The sequence below is a fragment of the Macaca thibetana genome, chromosome 18 (genome assembly GCF_024542745.1).
Source record: "Macaca thibetana thibetana isolate TM-01 chromosome 18, ASM2454274v1, whole genome shotgun sequence".
NCBI classification, from domain to species: domain Eukaryota; kingdom Metazoa; phylum Chordata; class Mammalia; order Primates; family Cercopithecidae; genus Macaca; species Macaca thibetana.
The window spans coordinates 11,173,130-11,198,123 of NC_065595.1; the positions used below are offsets into that span (position 1 = coordinate 11,173,130).

A 24,994-nucleotide genomic window follows, 5' to 3' on the forward strand; every position below is an offset into this window, starting at 1 on the left:
TCAATGAAAGACTAATCCAGTTACTGCTCTGAAGGGTTTTTTGGGATAAAATTAACCAGCTGACTTTAAGATATGGAGAGCATCTTGGATTATTCAGGGAGACCCAAAATAACCACACAAGCCCTCAAAAGCAGAAGAGGTAGAGAGTTGCAGCAGAAAGGAAAGTTGAAAAGATTTGAAGCAGGAGAAAGACTTGCCCCACTGTCACTGCCTTTGAAGTGGGCCATGAGTCAGGAAATGTAGGTGGAGAATAATTCCCAGACAGCAGTTGTCAAGGAAACAGGGCCTTCAGTTCTATCACTGTAAATTCCAACAGCAACCTTAGAAGCCTGGAAGTGGGTCCTTTCCTAGAGCCTCCAAAAAGGAGCAGAGCCTTTGGACACCTTGATTGTAGATTTTTGTGACCTGGAGCAGAAAGACTAGCTTAGTGTACTGATTTCTAATCTACTGAACTGGGACATAATAAATTTGTGTTGCTTTAAACTGCAGCAATAGAAAATTAATATATTGCCTTTCTATTAAAAGCAGGTATTTTGCAGTGACACAGAATCCACCTGATACAGTTATCTGCGTCCCCACCCAAATTTCACACTGAATTATAATCCCCATGTGTCAAGGGCGGGACCAGATGGAGATAACTGAATCATGAAAGCAGTTTCTCTGATGCTGTTCTCATGACAGTGAGTTCTCATGAGATCTGATGGTTGTATAAGGAGCTTCCCTCTTCACTCGGCAGCCATTCTCTCTCCTGCCACCCTGTGAAGAGGTGCCTTCCACCATGATTGTAAGTTTCCTGAGGTCTTCCCAGTCACGCAGAATTGTGAGTCAATTAAACTCCTTTTCTTTATAAATTGCCCAGTCTCGGGTATTTCTTCATACCAGCACGAGAACAGTAAATTGGTACTAATAGAGTGGAGTGCTGCTATAAGGATACCTGAAAATGTGGAAGCGACATTGGAACTGGATAACAGGCAGAGGTTGGAACAGCTAGGAGGGCTCAAAAGAAGACAGGAAAATGTGGGAAAGTCTGGAACTTCCTAGAGATTTGAAGGATTTAGAAGACAGGAAGATGTGGGAAAGTTTGGAACTTACTAGAGATTTGTTGAGTGGCTTTGACCAAAATGCTGATAGTGATATGGACAGTGAAATCCAGGCTGAGGTGGTCTCAGATGGAGAAGAGAAACTTCTTGGGAACTGGAATAAAGGTGATTCTGGCTATGTTTTAGCAAAGAGACTGGCAGCATTTTGCACCTGCCCCAGAGATCTGTGGAACTTTGAACTTGAGAGAGACAATTCAGGGTATCTGGCAGAAGAAATTTCTAAGCAGCAAAGCATTCAAGAGGAAGCAGAGCATAAAAATTTGGAAAATTTGCAGCCTGATGATAGGGTAGAAAAGAAAACTCCATTTCCTGGGGAGAAGTTCAAGTTGCAGAAATTTGCATAAGTAGTGAGAAGCCAAATGTTAGTCACCAAAGGGGAAAAGGTCTTCAAGGCATATCAGAGACCTTCACACAGCCCCTTCCATCACAAGCCCAGAGGCCAAGGAGGAAAAACTGGTTTTATGGGCCAAGCGTAGGGCCCCCCAGCTCTGTGTAATCTCAGGACCTGGTGCCCTATGTTTCAGCTGCTCCAGCTCTAGCCATGGCTAAAAGGGGACTAGGTATAGCTTGGGAAATTGCTTCTGGTGATGCAAGTCCCAATCCTTGACAGCTTCCACATGGTGTTGAGCCTGTGGGTGCACAGAAGTGAATAATTGAGGTTTGGGAACCTGTGCACAGATTTGAGAGAATATATGGAAATGCCTGGATGTCCAGGCAGAAGTTTGTTGCAGGGGCATAGTCCTCATGGAGACCCTCTACTAGGGCAGTGCAAAAGGGAAATGTGTCATCATAGCCCCACCACAGCATCCCCACTGGGGCACTCACTAGTGGAGCTGTGAGAAGAGAGCCTCTATCCTCCACACCCCAGAATGGTAGATCCACTGACAGCATGTACCATGCAGCTGGAAAAGCCACAGATATTCAATGCTAGCCTGTGAAATCAGCCAGGAGTGGGGCTGTACCCTGCAAAGCCACAGGAGTGGAGCTGCCCAGGCTGCTCCACATCTTGCATCAGTGTGCCCTGGATGTCACACATGGAGTCAAAGGAGATCATTTTGGAACTTTAAGGTTTAATGACTGCCCTATTGGATTTCAGACTTGCATGGGGTGTGTATCCCCTTTGGGCCAATTTCTCCTATTTGGAATGGTTGTATTTACCCAATCTTTGCACCTCCATTGTATCTAGGAAGAAACTACCTTGTTTTTGATTTTGCAGGCTGATAGGTGGAAGGGACTTACCTTGTCTCAGATGAGACTTTGGACTTGGACTTTGGGTTAATGCTGGAATGAGCTGACTTTGGGGACTGTTGGAAAGGCATGATTATGTTTTGAAATGTGAGAACATGAGATTTGGGAGGGGCAAAGGGTAGAATGATATGATTTGGTTCTGTGTCCCCACCCAAATCTCATCTTGAATTGTAATAATCCCCCTGGTGGGACCAGGTGGAGATAGTTTAATCACGGGGGCATTCTTCCCCAGGCTCTTCTCATGATACTGAGTTCTCACAAGATCTGATGGTTTTAAAAGGGGCTTTCCACCTTGCTGGGCACCCATTCTCTGTCCTGCTTCCCTGTGAAGAGGTGCCTACCACTATGATTGTAAGTTTCCTGAGGCCTCCCCAGCCATGAGGAACTGTGAGTCAAACTTCTTTTCTTTATAAATTGCCCAGTCTCTCATATTTCTTCACAGCTGTGTAAGAAAGGACTAATACACAACTTACATAACAAACCTGCACTTGTACTCCCTGAATCTAAAAAAAAAAAAAGTTGAAGAAAGAAAAAATAATAAAGGCAGATATTTTGGAATTCAATGCTGGAGACTCATGAGAACCTTTCTCTATCTGAAATTCCCCTAATCTGAGACAAGCCAAGTATATCTGCTTTGGTATTTTCATATCTTGGGAAGTTTGAGAATAAGCAATTTGTATTTCTCTCACTTCCTGAAAAAGTCATCAAAGATCTGGTGGGTACTCTGCCCATTTGTTCCTTTTTCATGTCATTTTAGATTAAACATCTAAAGACTTCTAATTCTTAAACATCTAAGTAATTCTTGACCTTTTCTTTTTTAAAATTTACTTTCTTTTGTAAAACTTAGGCAGAAGTTGGGAATAAAAATCCAAAGTTGTCTCTTTTATATCCTTTTTAGGTCCCCAAAGCATAATCACATATGGTATTCATGGTGGTGGGGTGTCTTTTATAATAGCAGCACTCATAAGCTGGATGAGGAGCATCCCAGATGGAGCTGTTTCATTGTCATATAGTCAGGCAAGTAATGTCTGTATCATCAGCATTTCTGCAGCTTCAGTCAACCATTATTGACAAGGGAAGAGTGGGGAAATTGCCCTTCTCTGGGAATGACTGTCCTCTCTTTACTACATTCCGGTCAGGATGGATTTATCCTTGAACAATCCCCACAAAGATAGCGGCCAAAAAAGGATGCAGGATGAGTGCAAACATCCTCCTCCCTCAACAGTGTTCAAAGCCAGAGACAATGCTATGGATCTAAAATTCTCAGAAGCCATTTGAACAAAGTTTCATCAGGGTAAGGCTTATAACCCTGTACAAAATACCTCTGTTACTTCACAGAACAATCCCTTACTTCAGTTGTTTCCTCCCTTGTGTCATCTACTTGCCCCCACTTGAATTATCTTCTTCGTTGTAGTAGGTTATAACCTCAGGCTTAGTTGGCTTACCAGAAGTTATACTGTCCAAGTTCCTATGGTTGAGGTTTCTTTGACAGCCAGAGAGGATGAAATCCAACTTCAGAACTTACTTTCACTTTTGCTAATGCTGAAAGCAACAACTAGGCACTGGAATTTTAGTCAGCTTGCCTTCAGTTTGCATTTCTCTTCCAATTTTGCTAGCTTCTGGAATTCAGTTTCTATAATTTCCAGATTTCAACAGAAAGTCTTATTATCAGTAACTAATATCAAACACTATACTACTTCCAACCAAGCATAGCTTGGCAACCACCTCTGTAACAATAGGATATTTTCATCCTGTTTATCAGATTCTTCCCTTTCTATTTCTAAATAATGTTTAAGTCATATTTTTATAAAAGAATGAGGAAGGAATCTTATTTTTTTAATTTTTTCTGGATGAAGCTCACAAGCTTCATGTTGAATGAAAGAAGAGTACGTCCTGTATGATTCCATTGATATCAAGTTCAAAACTAATCTGACCTGTCAGAAGTCAGCAGAGTGGTTCCCGTGGTAGAGGTAGTAAAGGGGAAGGGTGGGAGCACTGGAAAGGGACAAGGGTTGTAGGGACAAGGGTGGTTTTGTGGGTGCTTCAATGATCTGTTTCTAGATCATCACAAGAAACAGCTACATGGGCATGCTCATTTTGTAAAAATTCATTAACTTGTACCCTAATGATATGTGTTCTTGTTTGTGCATATATTATACTCCAATAAATGCTGTTTAAGTAGATGCCCAATAATTATTGTTGCTATTAACGAATGACTAATCACGAGTTCTGAGAGAATAGGAACTTTCTGCAGAAAGACAGCAATCTCCCAGTCTCTGGGAGTCTTCTATTTAAAGTCTGTGTCTGTCTGTCCCACAGGCTGGAGGGCAGGGGTGTGACCGTAGTTCACTGTAGCCTCAAATTCTTGGCCTCCATCAATCCTCATCCTCCAAAGCAACTGGGATTACAGGTAGACAGACCAACATGCCTGGCTACTTTTTAAATTATTGTAGAGACAGGGGCTCGCTAGTTTGCCCAGGCTGATCTTGAACTCCTGACCTCAAGCCACCCTCCTGCCTAGCCTTTCCAATGTGCTGAGACTACAGGTGTGAGCTACTATGCCCAGCTGAGTCAGGAGTCTTCTAAGCAATCCCACTTCTAACATCAACTGTACAAAAACAGAACTCACTTGCTAAAAAAGACTCACAGGGCTTCATGTAACAATGCTTACAAATCTATGCAGGAAAGGGATACAATGTAATAACAGTGTTGAAATAACCATATGGATCAAAGTTCTTCTCCCAGCAAGGAGTCTGGAAAAAGATTCCACGTGAAAGCTTCTAGCTTCTTCTTTCTCTAAGGGTCATGAGTGCACATTCTCTCTTGGATCAGGAACCACGTGCATGTGCATAGAACCCTTTAAAATGAAGGAACACAAGGTGGAGTCCCACCTGAGTTTTTAAATGTTTTCCTGGCCATGTATGTATATTACTGCTACAAAATCAGCTTCAATCCTAGAACCCTCTGGAGATTTCACTAAGACCAAATGCAAATCAATCTCACATTAATTAATAAACAATGTAACAAATAGGTAAAAACCACCTGAAAATTCCAGGTTACAAAAGCATCATTATTAATCAGCACATTTTGGTGATTGACCAGTGGTTAGTGTTATGCAAGAAATTTAGCAAAACATCTCAGGATAATTCTGGAACTGGTGGATATTAACCTTTACAGCACAACATGTCATAGAATTGTCTTCCTATTCCTAATTTACTACTGATGAGAGGTTGAAATATATAAATTCCCTTTACTGTGCTTATTTAAATAATCATATGTTATTTATCTCTTACGTGTTACAAATTTCATTAAAACTTTTTTCCCAAGTTAAACCAAGGCTTGCATTTCTGGATCAAAAAATTAATAATAATTTGGTCATGATTATTATCTTTTTCAGTGAACTGCTAGATTTGGTTTGATATTTTATTGGGAACTTTTCAATTTTTGTTCACAAGTGAAATGGGCCTGTTTGTTTTCCATTCTCACATGACTCCTCCGGTTTGGGTATCAAGTTCATACTAGACTCTGAACAAATTGGTGAGTGTTCCCTATTTTTTGATTGTCTGGACGTGTTTGTAAGAACCGTGTGATTAATGTTATGTTTCAACTTGACTGGGCTAAGAGATGCCCACATAGCTAGTAAAACATTATTTCTAGGCGTGTCTATGAGGATGTTTTCAGGAAAAGTTAGCATTTGAATGAGTAACTGAGTAATGCAGATGGCCTCCCCAATTTGGGTGGGCATCATTCAGTTCATTGAAAGCCTGAACAGAACAAAAAGATGGAGGGAGGGTGAATTCACTCTCTGGGTTTGAGCTGAGACATCCATCTTTTCTTGCCCTTGGACATCACTACTCCTGGTTCTTGGGCTTTGGGACTCAGATCAGGACTTACATCACTAACTTGTGGTTCTCAGGCCTTTGGACCCCTCATTATCAGGTTTTCACACTTGGATTGAATTGAACACTTGGGAGTGGCTTTCTGGTTCTCCAGCTTGCTGATGGAAGATTATAGGACTTCTTGGTCTTCATAGCTGCATAAGCCAATTCACATAATAAAGCTTCCTTTGGTTTTCTTTCTCTGGAGAATCCTAATACAGATTAATTTTTGTTTTCATAAAGATTGGTAGTACATATTTTAAAATCAATCAGGTCTCATTTTTTAATGATATAATTTTAAGCTTCTGATTCAATTCCTTTAATTGCTAATTATTAAGTCTTTTTAGTTTTTGAACCAGTTTTGTTTTTTAAATAATACTGACTTTAAGTTTTCAGATATATTTTCATAAAGTTGTTCTATATCTCTTTAAGTTTTGCTGCCTATATTTATGCTCTTCTTCTGGTCCCAGTATTTTTAATGTAATTAGTATATTGAATAAATAAAGATTATAATCAACATACAACAGATTTTTCTCCTATCATTCCTTAAAGCATATTTTACACAAAGTGATTTAAAAAGAAATAGTATTTTCTGAAATTATTTTCCCTCAACACCACTAAATGAGATATGCAGGACAGAAACAACAGCATCACCTGGGAACTCTTGAGAAATGTAAATTGATGGGCCCCACTGAGTCAGATTCTCTAGGGACTGATTAGAGTCTGCATTAAATCAAGCTCTCCAGGCAACTGATGCTTAAAATTTGAGAAGTACTGTTAAAACTATATAATATCTCTCCGTTAAAAAACATAAATGTATGTAGCTTTATGTATTTATTCTTATTTTTAAGCTTTTATTAGCACCCAAACACAGAAAAGTACAGAAACGCTAAAGGTATGGCTCAATGCATGTTTGCAATGTGAACGTATCATTGTAAGCAGCACCCAGATCAAGAAACATGACGTTTACCTGTACCTCAACTTTTAACACGATTAATTTGCCTGCTTTTGAGCTTATGTAAATAAAATCATATAGTACCTTTCTATAGTTTCTGGTTTCTTCTGTTCAACATTTAGTTTATGATTTGTGACCACGTAGTTCTCCATACAAAAGTTCATTCATTCTCGTTGCTATATAGTACATTACTATAGGATTACAGCACAATTTATCGATTCTACTATTAGACACTCGAGTTGTTTAGCTTTTCACAATACAAACTGTCCTGCTATAGACAAGACATTCTTGTATATGACTTTTGGTGAGGACATGTGTCTTAGCCTGTTGGTGCTCTATAACAAAAAAAATACAGACTCGGTAATTTATAAATAATAAAAATTTATTTCTTAAAGTTCTGGAGGCTGCACATAAAGGAGTCAGCAGGTTTGGTGTCTGATAAGGGTTTGCTCTCTGCTTCCAGGATGGTACCTTCTTGTTGTGTTTTCACATGGCTTATAGTTGAAGGGGAAAAGGGGTCTAAGACAATCCCTTCAATCTCTTTTATAAGGTCTCTAATCACATTCATGAGGGTCCCACCTCATGATTAAATCATGCCCAAATGGCCCCACCTCTTAATGTTATCATATTGGCAATTAAGTTTCAACATATGAAATTTGGGTTACACATTTAGACTACAGCAATATGTATGCAAAATACACAAGGTATATATATATACACCTGTACAAGTGTAGCTTATCTGAAAGTCTTTTTAAAAATATTGTCAAAATAGTAGAATCTTTTAAATCTCAAAAAAAAATATCACCACTTGAGGTAGATAAGCAGAAAAAAACACTTAAAATTTTCACCGCGGAATATGTTTTAGCATGTGGAAATTTAGCATGTTCTCTGAACAAAAAGCCTAAAAAGTTTATTGGTTTATTAAATCATTTTCAGATTAATGCATTATTTTGATCATTTTCACGTTGCCTAGATCAGTGATGTGCAACGGAAATATAATGCAAAACCACATATGTAATTATAAATTTTCTAGTAGCTACACTAAAAAATAAAAACACGTGAGATTAATTTTAATAATTAACTCACTCAATATATCTAAGCTATAATCATTATAACATATTATCAGTACAAAAATATTGAGACATTTTACAGTTTTATATTGTCTTCCCAATCCAGTGATCCAGTGTATATTTTACATTTATAGTATATCTCGTTACAACCTCTCTAATTTCATCAGAAATATTTAATTGATATTTATTTTATAGAGACATGGTCTTGCTCTGTTGCCAGGCTGGAAGGCAGTGGCAGGATCCCAGCTCACTGCAACCTCAACTTCCCTGGCCCAACTTATCCTCCCACCTCAGCCTCTGGAGTAGCTGGGACCACAGGTGTGTGCCACCACATCCAGCTGATATTTTTTTTTGGAAACAATCTCCCTCTGCCGCCCAGGCTGGAGTGCAGAGGTGCAATCTCGCCTCACTGCAAGCTCGGTCTCCTGGGTTCATGCGTTCTTCTGTCTCAGCCTCCCAAGTAGCTGGGACCACAGGCGCCTGCCACCACGCCTGGCTAATTCTCTGTATTCTTAGTAGAGACGGGGTTTCACTGTGTTAGCCAGGATGGTCATAATCTCTTGACCTAGTGATCCATCCGCCTCAGCCTCCCAAAGTGCTGGGATTACAGCCGTGAGCCACCGCGCCAGGCCACATCCGGCTAATTTTTTAATTTTTTGTACAGATGGGGTCTCCCTGTGTTGACCAGGCTGGTCTCAGTCTCCTCACCTCAAGCAATCCTCCTGCCTCAGCCTCCCAAAGTGCTGGGATAACAGGCATGAGCCACCGACGCCTGGGACTTGATCAGTATTTAGATTTCATAAAGTTTACAGTTGAAAAAGTAGATTCACATACCTCAGTTGTTCCAACCATATTAAAAAAACTTTCCAATAGCTGAATCAAGTGCCAGTTTTTGAGTTTACTGAGATTAAAATTAAATATTCAGTTACTTCATCACACTAGGCACATTTCGAAAGCTCAATAGCGACATGTGGTTAGTGGCTACACTACTGAAGAGCACAAATCTAGGTCAACCTGTTTTCGTTGTTCTCCACATGTGAACTTAAACTGTAACGCAAATATAAAAAGAAATTATTTTATTTTGCATGATGTGGAAGACAGAAAAATTTGAAATACATTAGAATGAAAAAAAAATTGAATATGGGTCATTCAGAGACCTTGCCAAGAAAGTAGAAAAGCTTCTGTATAAGAGTATCGAGGCGATGGTACTATTATAAAGCTGTTCCACCACCGCGAGAACATTACCATCACTTCAACTGTCCTCTTACGTTTTAGTCTACTTTTTTCAAAAAAAAAAAAAAAAAAAAAGAAAGAAAAGAAAAGAGAAACAAAAAGAAAAATTGAATCTGCAGAGGGCTCGCGTTTGTGCATGCTGTATGCACAAAGGGGGTGACATTTAGGGCTTGCTCTCAATTACAGTGCAATTTAATCTTCCAGTCACTAGGAATAACAACGTTTTATAACATTTCGGCCTGTTGGAATTTTGAACCTAAGGTGAACCGGCTGACATCATATCCCCCTTCTGCTGTCATAGGTTTTCAAAATTTGGTTTGATCTAAATTCTCTGGTACCTTATGTCCCATAAAAATTTCATCTAATTCGGAAGTAGTGACTGCTGCAGTAACCGTCTCATGAAAGTATATGGTTTTTACAAATCATTGTCGTGTAGAAGAAAAAACAGGTAGCAATATAAATATTTCATACTATTTATTTAGTCCCAAAATAATCAGAAAAGAGTCATCAAAAAATATCCTACGCTTAACTTCATGTTCTCAAGTTTCAAGAGAAAGTTTTTAAAGAGGCAATCCTTACTTTGGCAAAAATGCATTAAAGCTTGCTGCATTTAAGAGATGTCCCATTATGCAAACAGGTTGAAAGAATATTACAAGTACGTTTTGGAAAAATACGGAGTGTCGCGCAGCTCAGCAATCCACAGTCTTAATGCGCGCCTCTTTCCAGGAATTTGATCCAGCATCAAAACCCACAGGTGCATTTCCTGCATGGGAGTAGCAAGTAAATGATGTGCCAATATTCAACCTGCAACTGCGTCGTCGGAGCCTACCTCACCCTCAGCGTAACTTTCACCGGTACTCACCTTCCCAGAAACTCGCCCCAGTGAACAACCACCGTTGTCCCTAGTAAAGCCCTTAAGCAGGGTTCCCACGCTCCTGGGCTGGGCGGGGCGCCGGGGGCGCAAAGCATTCTTAAGAACACGACTGCGCAGGCGCTACCCTCCTCGCGCATGCGCCGTACTCCCCCTCATAGCCAGAGTTAGAGACCAGCCGGGTGCTGGGAGGTTAACGAGGCCGGCTAGTCCCGCCCCCGTATTGAGCGCGGTGCTTCTCTTCCGCTCCGGGTGGGGTCTGCTTCCCTTTCCGGGCGGGCAGGCAGCGAACCCCAGTGTCTTTATTCCTCTTTTGCACAGAGTCAGCTTCTGCAGCTCTCCCTGGCTGGCATGGCAGCGTGGAGGAGTTGGGCCGCCCTGCGGCTCTGCGCCACAGGTAATGGGCGCGCAGCGGTCGGAATCTGGCCCCGCCGTGGGGCCGGGATTGGGCTCGGGTCTGGGGCGAGGCCTGCGGGGCCCGCGGAGATGCCCACCCGGTCCCCGGCATGGTTCCTGCCGTCCCCGCCCCACCGCCCTGCCTGGCCGTGAAGGAGCGGACACCTGAGGGTCCTTCCGCCGCTGCTGTGCGGGACCAGTGCTGGACGTGGGAAGGGCGCGCTGCCTTGTGTTTGTGTTTTTCTCATTGTGGCAGGAAGTTTCAGTAAAGCTTACTCCTTTGATGGGCAAGAAGGATGCCGCCGTCCCACCTTAACGACCAGATCTTGTCTTGACTTTAGGTTCCGAGTCTTGTTATGTTTAAGGGTTTTTACCACCAGTGCTCAGAGAGGGTGGTCGAGGACAGATCAGGGTCAGGCCGCCGGGATTGTGCGGTGTGAAAAGGACCTGAGTGTGTGTCAGCGGTTCTCAGCTGCCTCCCGTCAGCACGGAGTGCCCTCATTCTCACTGGGGTCCGCTCACTTAACCTTTTAGAATCCACTCTGTGTCAGACACGGCCGTGTAATAAGTATTAGAGTTACAGCTCGACTTTCTTTCTATTTGGGGGTAAATATTTTGAATGACATTTGGAGTTTTTACTGAAGAGATAATTGCTATTAAAGCAAAAGAAGTATAGAAGAATGCTGTCTATCTATATTCCAAAAAGATGGAATGGTAAAAAGGAGAAGTAAGATGAGAGTGAAAATGAGGAAAAAGGAACTGTGTATATTAGCTTTATTGGCTTACCTAGAACTTGGCCGGTCACCATGTGGTTGCATACAGACTATTTATTAAATGGATGAACTACTTTTGCTTTTGCATCATTTGCACCCTGGGATGTATCAGTGATGAATTTTTTGGTAGGTTGTAAAAGGTCAAAAACACTTCAAAGATGACTAAGCTTATACAGTATGAGCCAAATAATCAGCATTTATTGTGTACGTTTTGTCTTTTTTTTTTTTCCAGTTGTTTTACTTGATATGGTCGTCTGTAAAGGATTTGTAGAAGATTTAGATGAATCGTGAGTATACATATATATATTTAAAATATTATTTTAACTGCCCAACTCATATATCTGAATATTTGCATGTGAATCTAGTATTTTAGATTAGAACCAATTTTTATATATTACTCATTTTTTTCCACTTCTTGTAAGCTTTATATAGATACAAAATGAGGGTGTGCCCAAAAGAGTGTTACTAATAGTTATGAGATCAAAAAACAGTGGCAAACTTTTACATATTCTTTTTTTTTCCCCATTATCTTACCTTGTATTTGTTGTGTCTTTTTGCTTTCATTATATTGAATGGGGGCTAGAATTTGGTAACTCTACTGTATTTATCTTCATAGTGTCACAGCATTAGTCAACCTGCTTATAGTAAGTGAGGAGGTTCCCTTCAGACCAAAATCCCATGTGTGATCTTTCAGGCTTGACCATAGACAATTGCAAGGATTTTTCTGGCATAGGGGAAGGTGCCCTCCCTACACCAAAGTTGGTGTATAACCAGTGCATTGCAGTCCCTGGAGGGAGTGGCAGTCAAGGATTCGGCCTCCCAGGCCAGCCACGCTCATTTGCATGTCTGCTCTCTCAACCCAGTGGCCTCTTGTTTGGCAGCCTCCTTATTGGGGCCTCACCTGAGGCATTTTCCAAACACCTCTGCTAAAACATCTTTATTGAGGGTGTCAGCTGAGGCACTTTTCTACTACTAGTCCTTTTCTCTCTCACCCGCCTCCCCATAAAGAGACAGAAGACTTTTGTTCAGTGCTCCTAGGAAATGAGATGAGTTCTCCCATCTGTGTCGCATTCACCTGACTCACCTGGTGCGGTTTCATGGGGAGAGATGGAACACTGAGGAGCTGTTGCCACTTTTTTTTTTTTTTTAACCTCTTGACTTGCACTGTCACAGTAAGTGAATAAAGCCGTGATTGTTAGTTTCAGTTTCGCTTGTTGTTCTAGTTGACTACCTGGTCACCTGATAGCATGACCAGATGGGTGCAGTGAGAGGGTAGTCATACAGCACGGTTCTGTAAGAGCAAAAATTCTGACAGTCCCATGGGGGCACTTCGCTGGTCATGCTGTTGGGCCGTGGAGGATGCTAGCTGATTGTTTGCAGAAAGTTTTTGATTCTGAGAAGAACCACTGTTAACAAGGAGATAATTTTATTAAACTCAGTGCTTTGTGGGGTGTGTCACTACAGACTTCCTCCTTCAGGGCGTCCTGACAGGGGCAACTCTTCATGAGCAGGAGGAAGGGATTCTGCTCCTAATAACCATTTTGTTACCCATGCGGATGCTCACCAGAAAGGACCCTGTGCTGAGAAAGAGGACCTTTACCAAGAGCAAACTATGTTCAACAGCTAAATGTGGAAAATGAATTGTTCCTTGTTCCAGAGCAAGCAGATGTGCAACCAGTTGCCTCCTGGATCCACAAGAGATGGCTCACGGAAATTCAGACAGGATCCTAGATTGGCCAAGAACGCGTGGACTGTGACGGTTGTGAGAAGATACCATAACAGCATGAAAAAACTGTCTTGCTTGTCAGACCCCAGTCAAGGCTAACAATACTGTCCAGGGACAGGTTCATAAAGCCAGTGGGCCACCGTATTCTCAGCAGACAGAACATGGTGGGCCTCTCATTCTGTCTGTAATGTTCCTGTGGCTACTGATTGCGGCTGACCTTTCTCTGGGTTTCGCTTAGCCATTCCTATGTGTTCCAATGACTCGGGCCACACTGTCTAGGCCCTGCAAGACCACCTTTGTTTCCTGTTCAGTTACCTTAAGAACACTGCATCTGATAATGACCCTGAATTTTTGGCCCAGGCTACACATCAGTGAGCCCAATTATGGGTGATACAATGGGCTCTTCATGTGCTATAAACTCTAATCCACAGGGGTGGTTGAGCATTTTAAGGGACAGTTAAAGGTTAGGCTTAACCAGCTGATGGTGAAGTACAGTACTCTGGCCTGGACTACACATCTCAGGAGAGTAGTCTGGGATCTCAGCACAGGAATTCCTCAATCCAGTATTTTTCACGAGCATTTTATGAACTCTGAGCCATCATTACCAGGAAATGGTGAGAACGCTTCTAAAATCCAAGTTCCCAGATGCCAACCAAGGACCAATCTTGCAAACAGTTATTTCTAAGCATAGCAGCCTCAGGCTTCCTTTGGTACCTTTTCTGCACAGGTGTAAACTGTTCTAGAAGGGCAAGGAGCTTAGGCATCTATTTGTGTTTCTAGCAAGTCCTACTTTAATTCTTTTTGTTGGAGCCTCTCCTCCTAATTACTTTATTGTTGATCAGTTCTCTGCTTTTATTTTTAAGATGTTTAATGGATAGGTCACTGAGTAAAAATTGTATGTAAAAATTTATTGAAGGAATTTGGTTCTTTCCCTTATATTTATCAATGTATTATCTCTGCCTATACTATACAGTTGTAAAGTGGGCACAAACATACAATCAAAGATTTGTTTTCTTGTTTTTTAGGTTTAAAGAAAATCGAAATGATGACATTTGGCTTGTAGATGTAAGTATGTAATTTTTATATGCTAGTTACCCCTACCATTTTAAGTATTGTTTTCTATTCTACTCTACCCAAAAATGGTGGTATACAGCTAGTGCTTAAGTATATACTCAATTTGTTTTCTTAAGTATTATTATATTTGAGATTTCACATTACAAAGAACCTCAGAGTTTTAAGGTTCCTCCCAAGGGAACCTATTTTTGATGAAATTTTGGGGGCGAGGGTTTTAAGAGGAAAAGCTGGAACCCTGTCTTACAATGAGGTCAACTTTTGGATTATGTCTTAATGATATAGGGTATGATTTTATTGCAGAATTCACTCTTGTTTTCTTGATAGTTTCCAAGAGATTGAGTATATTAGTATCACTTAGTCAAAGTCATATTTTCATCTTAACAGTGAACAAAATTAAATTTTCACCTCCCTTTCTTTAAAGTTTGGAATATATTTAAACCTTATGATAATTGAGATTTAACATGCCTCAGCAAAAAGTAGAACAGCAGCAAAAGATATGGAAAAAGAATGACAGAGTTGACAGAGGGTCCACTGTTTAATTCTTTCTCCCTTTCTATATGTTTGAACATTTTCATAGTATAAAGTTAAAAAATCTTATTTCATGAAAATATAACAACTAGTTTGTAACACCACCTAACTAGAGGAACCTGAGTATCACCTCCACCATCTGGTAATGCTAAAGAAGAGTAAAAGACTGTGATTTTAGTTTAATCAACCTGACTTGTCCCTATGCCAAACCGTCATCTTAATGACCTCCCCTGTCTTGCCAGTGGTTACGGTAGAAGTCAGCAAAGTCACCTACTATGTTAAACGTTTTGTAATAGGAAATTTATCATTAACAATTAGGTGTGTATGTTGTATGGTATATATGTTTATTTTGTGGTTTCATTTTATGTAAAACATTTCATACAGAACATTTACTTGGAAGTAAAGACATTCTTATTGTGAATTGTGTATCTGTTTTAAATAAGTATCAGTAGTCAATTAAAATGAACTTAAGATAGTACCGGTTTTGAGGTATCTAGTTTTATGTTTGTATGTTTTGGTCTTTCATTATGTATCTACTTTAAAAATTATATTTAAACTTTGTGTCTAAAACATTATTAGATCATTTAGTCAAAGGGATTATTTAAATATTAAGATTCATATTCGCTGTAACACATTTTAATGGTTATCTTTTTTTTTTGTTTTTTGGTTTTTAAAACAAGTTTTATGCACCATGGTGTGGCCATTGTAAAAAGCTGGAACCGATTTGGAATGAAGTTGGTCTTGAGATGAAAAGCATTGGTTCTCCAGTTAAGGTTGGAAAGATGGATGCTACTTCCTATTCTAGTAAGCCTTCACTTAGTTTATTATTTTACTGTTCTCACAGCAAAAACAATTATATGCAGCAGTATTCAGGGTGGGAAGAAGACTTTTTTTGTTCATGTAAAATTCAATTATCTTAATAATTTAAGACTGTATACTTATGAGTTAAATGAATTAGCCATTGAACATATAGTGTGTGGTATATGTTAATCTTATGCTTAACAGGTGTTTAAACCATCTTTTCTCCTTTGAGACCACTTTAGATAGTTTACATGAGGCAGCTATAAAAAGATGAGTGTTAAATTATTGATATTGCTACTTGAGTTCAGAATCAGTTTTTTTCTGAGTGGCCTGAGATGTGCTGTAAAGGAACTCGAAGGATGAATTGAGTTAGGGTAAATACAATGAGGATCAGGAAGGTTTTCACATTAGAAAGAATACTAGAGCAAATAATAGAGTGTAAAAGAGGTTAATGAGTGTGTATAGGGGAATAGAATGAAGTGAAGGTGAGCAAACCTTGATCTGTAGGCCAGATTTCTCCTACTACCCATTTTTATAAATAGAGTTATATTGAAACATAGGCACAATCGTTTGTTATCTGTTTAGGGCTGTTTTTGTGTCCCCATGGCAGAATTCCATAGTTGTGACAGAGACTATATGCCCCAGAAAGCCTGAAGTATTTATTTGACCTTTTACACCAATACCTGTTTTAAAGGATTTGGGAAAAAGAAGAAGTTAAATTTAGAGAAGTGTGAGGTGTTGTAGAATTTGGAAAGAGCATAGCTTTCAGAAAGCAGATTTGGATTCAGATCCTTGCTCCTGCTACTTTTGCTGTGTAACACTGAGAAAGTTTCTGAACAAACCTAATCTTTGGTTTCTATATTGATAAATACTTAATTATAATGCTGCTTTTATTGGTGGTTTTGAGGTTTGAGTGCTCCAGCAGATATAAAATCTTTTGTATTCAATACAGGCAGTTTCTCTTTCATTAGTGAAGAAAGTGGAAGTATGTAATGTATATTTCTTTTTGAGAAATCAGCATTTTACTATGGAGCAAGATAGAGCTATGTTTTAATCTCAACTTTGCCATGTCCTACTTTTGTAGCTTTGGGAAGCACTTAGCCTCTCTTAATTTTAGTTTCTGTATCTACGAAGGAGAGTGATAATCCTCAAGGTTGTGGAAATCATATTAATATCTTGTATTTAAAATCTCCTAGCACAATGGCTGCACATATATGACATCAAAGGATAATGCCAGATTGTTAAGAGCTTCCCAGGTCAGGCGGTGTTTTGGATTTTATCACTTGTCAGTAGGAGGTAATACACATTTTTGTGAAGGCAATGACTTGATAAAAATATTTTTGGCAGCAACTTTTAGGATGGGAAATAAAGAGTATGTAGAAACAGGGAGATCATCTAAGTCAGCTTTGTGTATATATCCTGGTGTTGGATGCTGGGAGCCTGGTGTTGTGGGTGGTGACAGTAGAGTATGATGGAAACTAATTTTCATAGACATGCTTCGTACTAAAATCACAGAAGTAACAGATTGATTGGCTTTGTACTGTAAAGAAAATGAGAAAAAAGAATAGTGTGAGATTCCTAGTATAGTTACTGAACTGTGCTACCACTGGGTATATGCAAAATACCAGTTTTAATTTTGTGTGTGTTTCTAAGTTACCAACGATTTTGAATTTGTGGTCTTTTAACTGATGTTTGTGAATAGGGACCTACAGTGTAGGTGAGATATTAGTGCTGGAATTATTGAGTCACACGAATGAAGCGTTGAAATTTTGAGAGGAGAAGAGATAAATGGCAGAAATTGTTAGAGACAGAGGGAGAATATGTTTGAGTTGTTATTTCTTTGAAATAAGCTTTTAACAATGTCTAAGAAGTTACCGTTTTCTACTGTTGCTCTTGAAAGTAATTACTTGTTTCCATATATATATATATGTGTATATGTTGATTAGATGTGCATACACATACTTCTTCATAGATGCATTTATTCATTTGTTCACTCAATCAATGTTTACCAAGAACTATTTGTCAGATACTGTGCTAATCTCTAGAGATTAAAGAAAGACCCAGACAAATCCTGCTTGTCCTGGAAATGCTTACAACATAATAAAGGGAGAAAGATGAATAAACTAACAAGAGCAGTAAAGTCTTAAAAATGGCAAATTGTTGTGATCACTTGAATAGGTCAGTGGAGTCACAGAGTCATATATCAAGGAATATGGGAATATGAAGAAAAATAGTCAATGAGAAAAACAGAGCATATGAACCAGTACAAATCTTAGTGGTAAAGTGTTCATGTGATAATTAACAATTTACATTGTCAAATTCTACATTGCATCTAATTCATTAGTTTATTATTCAGTTTTAAGTGCCCTGTGTACTACTATTTATTAAGTGGCACTATGATTAGGGAAAAAAATAGCCAAGACTGTTTTCCTGAGTCACTTAGAGAAGAAAGTGTTTTAAATGCTATTTTTAAAAAGCAGTAGTAAGACCTCATATACAGGTTGCAACGTTTTACTCATTGGATATGGAATGCTAAACCTCCACCATCCCCCTCTCTCAACTACTTGCACCCGACCTTGCATAGTGGGGCTTGCTTGTAAATCCTACTTGAATTATCCAAACATAGTTTATTGAAAAAAAAAAAAAATCCCTTTGTAGAAAAGTTGTAGAGTTAGCATTCATTCATTTAGCAGACACTTAATGTGCTTACCATGTTGGGATATGCCTGGCATATACCAGGTACTGGTGATACATCCTTGAGCAAAACAGATAAAATTTTCTGCTCTTACGGAACTTACATTCTTGTGGGAAGAGACAAACAGTAACTTGTGAACGTTAGTCAATTGTCTAATGTTATTTTCTAGACCATTGTTAGAGTTAAATGTCGGTGATGGAAGCGTTATCCACTTAAATATTAGCACCAAGGGAATGTTTTATGTGTAATGAAGAAACGTATCTTCGTAGTATTAAAGAAGTTAAGTATTCAAAAACCACCATTCACGTATTAGAAACAGATTTTTGCCTTGTGAATTTCAAAGTTTTCCTAAATATTTCAAGGCAGCTCAAATACAGACATTTTAGTGGAACTTGGAATCAAACAGGTAAAAAATGGAATTATTTTCAAGTCATCTGCCATTTTTATTCTAGGTCCACCTATAGAACACTAAAGGATTGACTGTTTCATAGATACCTCTTGCAGCCCAATAGGTTGCTTTTCAGACAGTCACGGTATCACTGTTCCTCAGCATGTAATCTGTAGACGACCTGCAATAGAATTACCTGGGTACTTATTGTCAGTTCAGACTCTGAAGACCCACCCCAGTCCCCTGGTGAAAAGTGAAAACCTTTGCAGTTGGGTCTTGAGAGTCTGTATTTTTTATTTTCTTTCTTTCTTTCTTTCTTTTTTTGAGACAGAGTGTTGCTCTTGTTGCCCAAGCTGGAATGCAATGGCACAATCTCGGCTCACTGCAACTTCCGCCTCCCGGATTCAAGTGATTCTCCTGCCTCAGCCTCTCGAGTAGCTGGGATTACAGGCATGTGCCACGACGCTCAGCTAATTTTTTGTGTTTTTAGTAGAAACGGGGTTTTACCGTGTTAGCCAGGCTGATCCCAAACTCCTGACTTCAGGTGATCCGCCCTCCTCCTCAGGTGATCTGCCTGTGTCGGCCTCCCAAAGTACTGGGATTACAGGCATGAGCTGCAGCGCCCAGCCGAGAGTCTGTATTTTTAACAGCACTTCAGATGATTGCACTGCACACTGAGGCTGGAAAACCGCGAAGTGTAGAATGTTATTTTGGTAGATAGTTATAGGATTTTAGTGTGGAGTGGGATAAAACTATTCAAAGTGATGAAGGTTATACAGTTTCTAAGAGTCTTTGATAATAACTTATTTCTCAATCATGTATTAAATCATTGCCGTAGTTAAATCACTTGCCGTATTAAATCACTTGCTGTAGGCAGGTGCCATCAGACTCAGTCCAGCAAATCTGTGTGTACAGAATTTTTGAACTAGAGTAATTTGAACTGTTATGACTTAGTCTGCTCTGTGTTTGGAATTATACCAAAAATGTCTTGATGCATAGAGTTAACTAATACCATAACCAAATAATATAAAAAATTATGTCCAGTGTAAATCCAGATGGGTGTTTTAGCTTCTCTTTTTGTACATACCTCTTCAAAATGAGTGCTAAAATTATTTCTCATTTGGAAGTTAAAATATGACATAATATTACCTATAGTGGCATGCTGATCTTTATTATGAACCACTGAAATTCTGTTACTCTCCAAACTAAGTGTGACAACATTTTATGATAAAGATCACATTTTAGCCCTCTTTTGTATGTAAATTTGAAATGACATTTGGCCAATAACATTCTGACATCTTGTTCATAGATTGTAGTTAAAAATTAATTTTACCTTCCTAGATTATAAACTCTTTTTGGTCAGTGACTGTTTCAGGGCTTCTCAACCTCGCATTATTGACATTTTTGGGCTAGATAGTATGGTGGGTTTTTTTGTTTGTTTGTTTGTTTTTGGTGCAGGGGAAGGCAGTGACTATGTCTCAAGGTTTATCAGCCTTGCACTATTGACATTTTGGGCCAGATAATTCTGTGGGGTTTTTGTTGGGAGTTGGATGGGAGGAGGAATCCTGTGCATTGCGGGATGTTTAGGAGCATCCCTCACCTCTACCCACTAGATACCAGTTGTGTTCTCTCCCAACTTCTTCCTTCCCCCTTACTCGCTGTTTTTGGCAAACGAAATGTCTTCAGTTGATGGTAAACCACTGCCATATTTTATACCCTTTTCTTATTAGACACATAGTGACATTCAGTAAATACTAAAATATGTAGTATCTTTGAGCTAAAAAGGACTTTAGAGGTTGAGTAACTTCTCACTCCTTTCACCCTTTCCCGTTTTATAAATCAAATAACAAGGAAACTAGAAATGAAATGACTGAGTATTTCACACACCAAAGTTAGAAACAGAATTAGGCCTAGTATCCAAGCTCACCATGATTCACATTCATACTTACCTCTAGCAGCAGACTGTTACCATTTCAAGAAGAAAATAGAAATGAAGTAGAAGACTTCATGCTGAATCTTGTTTTATGAACATATAAAATCGTAAAACTTCAAAGGTATAACTCTTGTTGCAAATGGACTCTTCAATTTATGAAGGAATTGAGCTCAGATTTCTATATAAACTATTTTTCTCTAATATGAAAAAGTGAAGAATAAAAAATTTAAAGTCAATTAGACCGCGTTTCAATCTCAGCCCTGCTGCCTACGCAATGTTCGCTCTCAAACAAGTTACCGAATCTTCGTATTTTAGTTTCTTAATCTGAATTAGCTCTATTTTTTTCTTCTTCACAAAATTGTTTTCTCTCAAACAAGTTATCGAATCTTCCTGTTTTACTTTCTTGATCTGAATTGCCACTATTTTTTCCTCCTCACAAAATTGTTTCGAGGTGCAATTTTAAAATGTTAATGCCAGTTATAAAATATTCTGCACATTAATTTTATTAATACTATGTGTGCATTGTGTCCAGCAGCTAATTAACGAAGTCAGGATCAAGAGTAGGAAGGAAAAGGATCTAGCATTTAAGAATCTTCTATGTGCCAGACTCAAATTGTGTTCCATTTATTTTTTTCATTTTAAAATCCCAACCTGTAGCCCTGCAAGATGAGTAGTATTCTCAGAAGGGGAATCAGAGAAGTATAAAAAACCATCCAGAGTTACATAGACGATAAATGAAGTTGGAATTCTAACCAAGGCCATTATGTGTTTGTAACTCCCGCTTTGCTTTATTTTATTTTATTTTATTTGTTTATTTATTTTTTGAGGTGGAGTCTTGCTGTGTCACCCAGGCTGGAGTGCAGTGGTGCGATCTCGGCTCACTGCAAGCTCCACCTCCCAACTTCACACCATTCTCCTGCCTCAGCCTCCCGAGTAGCTGGGACTACAGGTGCCTGCCACTACGCCCAGCTAATTTTTTGTAGTTTTAGTAGAGATGGGGTATCACCGTGTTAGCCAGGATGATCTCGATCTCCTGACCTCGTGGTCCACCTGCCTCGGCCTCCCAGAGCCTTTTTAAAAATATTATACTGCCATTCCCCTTTAGAGAAATCTAAGGCTGAAGTTTTATAGAAGTTACTATCAATTCAAATTAGGTCAGAAGTGAAGGTTAATGTTCATGGTCAAGAAGCCAAGGGCTGTGAGTTGGGTGATAGATCTCCATTGTCTCGACGTGAATACTGAGGTCAAGGAAATGATGTGATCGGGTTAAGTGTGGAGCTGGGATTTTTCTCTCTGCGGCTTATGAGATCCACAATATCCGGCTATGAAGCATGACCAGTGTGTTTTCTCATTGATTGCATGCTTTATTTTCTTTATTTGATTTGTGTATAAATACATTTTGATTTAAATGAGTTTTAGTTAAAGGTAATAAGGGATTTTATTTCCCTGTCTTCTTAATTTGGGATGTTTCCCTGTCTTCTTAATTTGGAAAGGGATCATTAAGAATATTCATTATTCACATAATCTCTCCAAAGTAGTTTCTGTGTTTTTGCTGGGAAGAAGGCAATCTCCATACCCACAGTCTCCAATTAGAACATACTTGACAGAATGAAGTCCTAGATTACAGATGGGCACAAATAAATTACATGCTTGCTGTGAGTTTGCATGTCTGTTCAGAAGCAGGACCTGTATCTTCAGAACTTGAGTTCTTAATTATCACCTCTGCTGTCTATGCTACCTCTAAGGAAAATACGTGTCGGCCACTGTCCAGGTCTCTCTATTTGCCTATCTCCATATGTTTAAGGGAGAAACTAGAGTTGACGAAGGAAAAATTTTAGATATTTTGTCACAAATCGACTGCCCTTATTCTTTTGAATTGAATTGGTGAGTTGATGAGAAACCAAAGACTAGTGAAGATTACTAAAGTGATTGTTAAACTGGAATTCAGATGCAGTAGGTTCCTTACCCAAGTGTGATAACAAAATACCTGGAAATAAAGAAAATTACAAAGGGAAAGATTATGTGAATAATACAGTGTACTTTTCATATACTAGGGTATAGTTTTGTAAATATCTTTATGGTGTAATGTGTGTTAACTGAAAATATTTTTTCTTTCCTGTCCTGGTGGTGTTTTGTCTGTAAAGTAGTGTTGCATTAGTTTGGTATATGATTTCTCTACTTTTTAACATATTATTTCCTTTTTGATATTCGCTTGTTTTTGTTACTTTCTCCTTTCCCCTCAAAAGATGCTATTGTAGCATCCATTCTCATTTTAATTCATGTGAGGATTTCAGAATAAACTTTGAGATAATTAAAATTACTCTAGGTTATCACAAAAGCAGAAACTCCTAAAACAAAGTTGCTTTTCAATCCTGTGATCCTGTGTTAACTATAGTAATTAATTTTGCAAATGCGAGTTATGTTTGTAAAATTAGAATACCTTGCAGTTCTTTGAAAACTCAAAAAACGCTAAAGGAAGAGATAGGCTTTTTTTTTTTTTTTTTTTTTTTTGAGAGGAGTAAATGAGACCTAGAAGAAATATTTGTCTTGGACATGAAGTCAAATGAGAAGTACTTATGTATTTTTTTTTTTTTTACCAGAATATCTTTTAAAATAAGTATTTTATAAATTTTTAACTATTCTTTTGACATGCATTTCTTATTTTGTCATAGTGTTTTGTGCAGATCACAGATTGGATTATTAAGTAATTGTTTGGTATGAGAATGTCCTGTTTTTTTCTTTTGTGTGAGTTTATATTCTTAAGACTTAAAAACAACGTATCTATATGGGTTGTATAAATATTTCTATATTTTTAAAGTAAAAGGCTCATTTGTTACCTAGTTTCTCATATTTTAAAAAAATTTAGAATGCTTTATTCTTTTTCTTATCAAGGCATTGCTTCAGAGTTTGGAGTTCGAGGTTATCCAACAATTAAGCTGTAAGTTGAGTGTTGTATGTTTATATGTGTATTTTTATTAGTTCACTCTACTTAGTAGATTCCTTGGAGGACTGAAGATTGGGGTTTGGCCATTCTTTATAAGTGAAGTATGTAATTAAAGGAGAGGGACTGCTTCTTTATGCTTTTCTTCATATTTAAGTCATCATGTTGTTTACGGCTAATTCACATGTTTTGCTTGCTGTGTGACACGCACTGTGCGGGACAAGGTATACAGTCATAAATTATGAAAGGTCTTTTACCCTTGAGGAGTTGAAGCGTGGATTGTGAGATAAAAGAAATACAGAGAGTCAAAGTTGATGATATTAATTCTAATCTGTAGGAGTTGATCAAGTCTAATAAAGTGTACAAGTTGAAAGAAATGTGGTAATTCTAAAGGACTTGTTTTGTAATCATGACTTCATTGCATTTTCTCATATTTTCATTAATCTTATTTTGATAATGCGGGGAGCTGTGGAATTGTTCTGAAAGTTATTTTTATAATAAAGTAAGTTTAAAAAATATTTAAACAACTCAAATTTTTAAATGTAAATAATTTCAGTTTATATCTTGGGTTTTGTGTTGACCTTTCTCCTTCCCCTACTTTTTAAAAATGTTTGCATACCCTCTTTTACTTTTTGTGTTAAGTAAATGATCCTATCTTTTCCTTCTGTTTAATTGTAAGTATTCTATTGTGCTTCCCAGTTTTTCCTTTTTAAAATTTTAGTTAATTAGGCACACAGATAATTCATTGGTTGGCTTTTGAAGAATTACATACGTTTCTAGAAGAGCTGTTTTTATGCATCGTTTTACTCTGTAATGTTGGAGCATCAAATAACTGTGATGTTGTATTAACATTTATTTTGCCTCTTCCAAAATAGTCTTATTTCCCTGTCCTTTCATTTACCTTTTGAGAGGGAACATAGTGAGAATTATAGTGCTTTAATTTTCCAAGCTCTTGACCATGAGTGTGTCGATTATTTTTCAGAAGGCATAGATACAATGCAATTATCAAATGCAGCATAAAATATTTTCATGTAATTTTAATAGAATGCAGCCTCTTTCTTTTGATTTGTGTTACTGGTCCTCTGACCACCCTAATGCCTACCATATTTTACATGAGAGCTACTTCTAAAACTTCTCTGCATTTGCTATTTTATATAATATAATTTTATGAAACAGTGGATAATGATTAACATTAAATATTAAAACAGTTAAAACAATCCGAGTTTTAATCTTTTTTTTTTTTTTTTTTTTAAGATTAAAAGGGGACTTGGCATATAATTATAGAGGACCACGAACAAAAGATGATATTATTGAGTTTGCTCACAGGGTATCTGGGTAAGTTATTAGGAAAGGCCTTTACTGTATGTTATTAATATTTGAAAAT

The 24,994-nt window shown here is 38.3% G+C and overlaps 2 protein-coding genes across 4 annotated transcripts in view; one reads left to right on the forward strand and one right to left on the reverse strand.

The window, feature by feature from the left end:
* The window catches only part of CCDC102B (coiled-coil domain containing 102B), a 375,607-nt gene extending 365,150 nt beyond the window's left edge, over window positions 1-10,457 (reverse strand). The window contains exons 1-2 of one of the 2 annotated variants that reach the window (XM_050768119.1): window positions 10,314-10,457; window positions 9,086-9,152 (exon numbers count right to left, since the gene is read on the reverse strand). The gene's annotated coding sequence lies outside the window, so the exon portion shown is untranslated. The remainder of the gene's footprint in view (window positions 1-9,085; window positions 9,153-10,313) is intronic. The other variant, XM_050768118.1, reaches the window with a different exon arrangement.
* The window catches only part of TMX3 (thioredoxin related transmembrane protein 3), a 37,518-nt gene continuing 22,900 nt past the window's right edge, over window positions 10,377-24,994 (forward strand). Inside the window, exons 1-6 of one of the 2 annotated variants that reach the window (XM_050768126.1) lie at window positions 10,377-10,752; window positions 11,757-11,811; window positions 14,276-14,315; window positions 15,533-15,656; window positions 23,562-23,607; window positions 24,865-24,945. In XM_050768126.1, the coding sequence (XP_050624083.1) occupies window positions 10,707-10,752; window positions 11,757-11,811; window positions 14,276-14,315; window positions 15,533-15,656; window positions 23,562-23,607; window positions 24,865-24,945 (392 nt within the window). In that variant the 5' untranslated portion in view covers window positions 10,377-10,706. Of the gene's footprint in view, window positions 10,753-11,756; window positions 11,812-14,275; window positions 14,316-15,532; window positions 15,657-23,561; window positions 23,608-24,864; window positions 24,946-24,994 lie in introns of those variants that run through there. The other variant, XM_050768127.1, reaches the window with a different exon arrangement.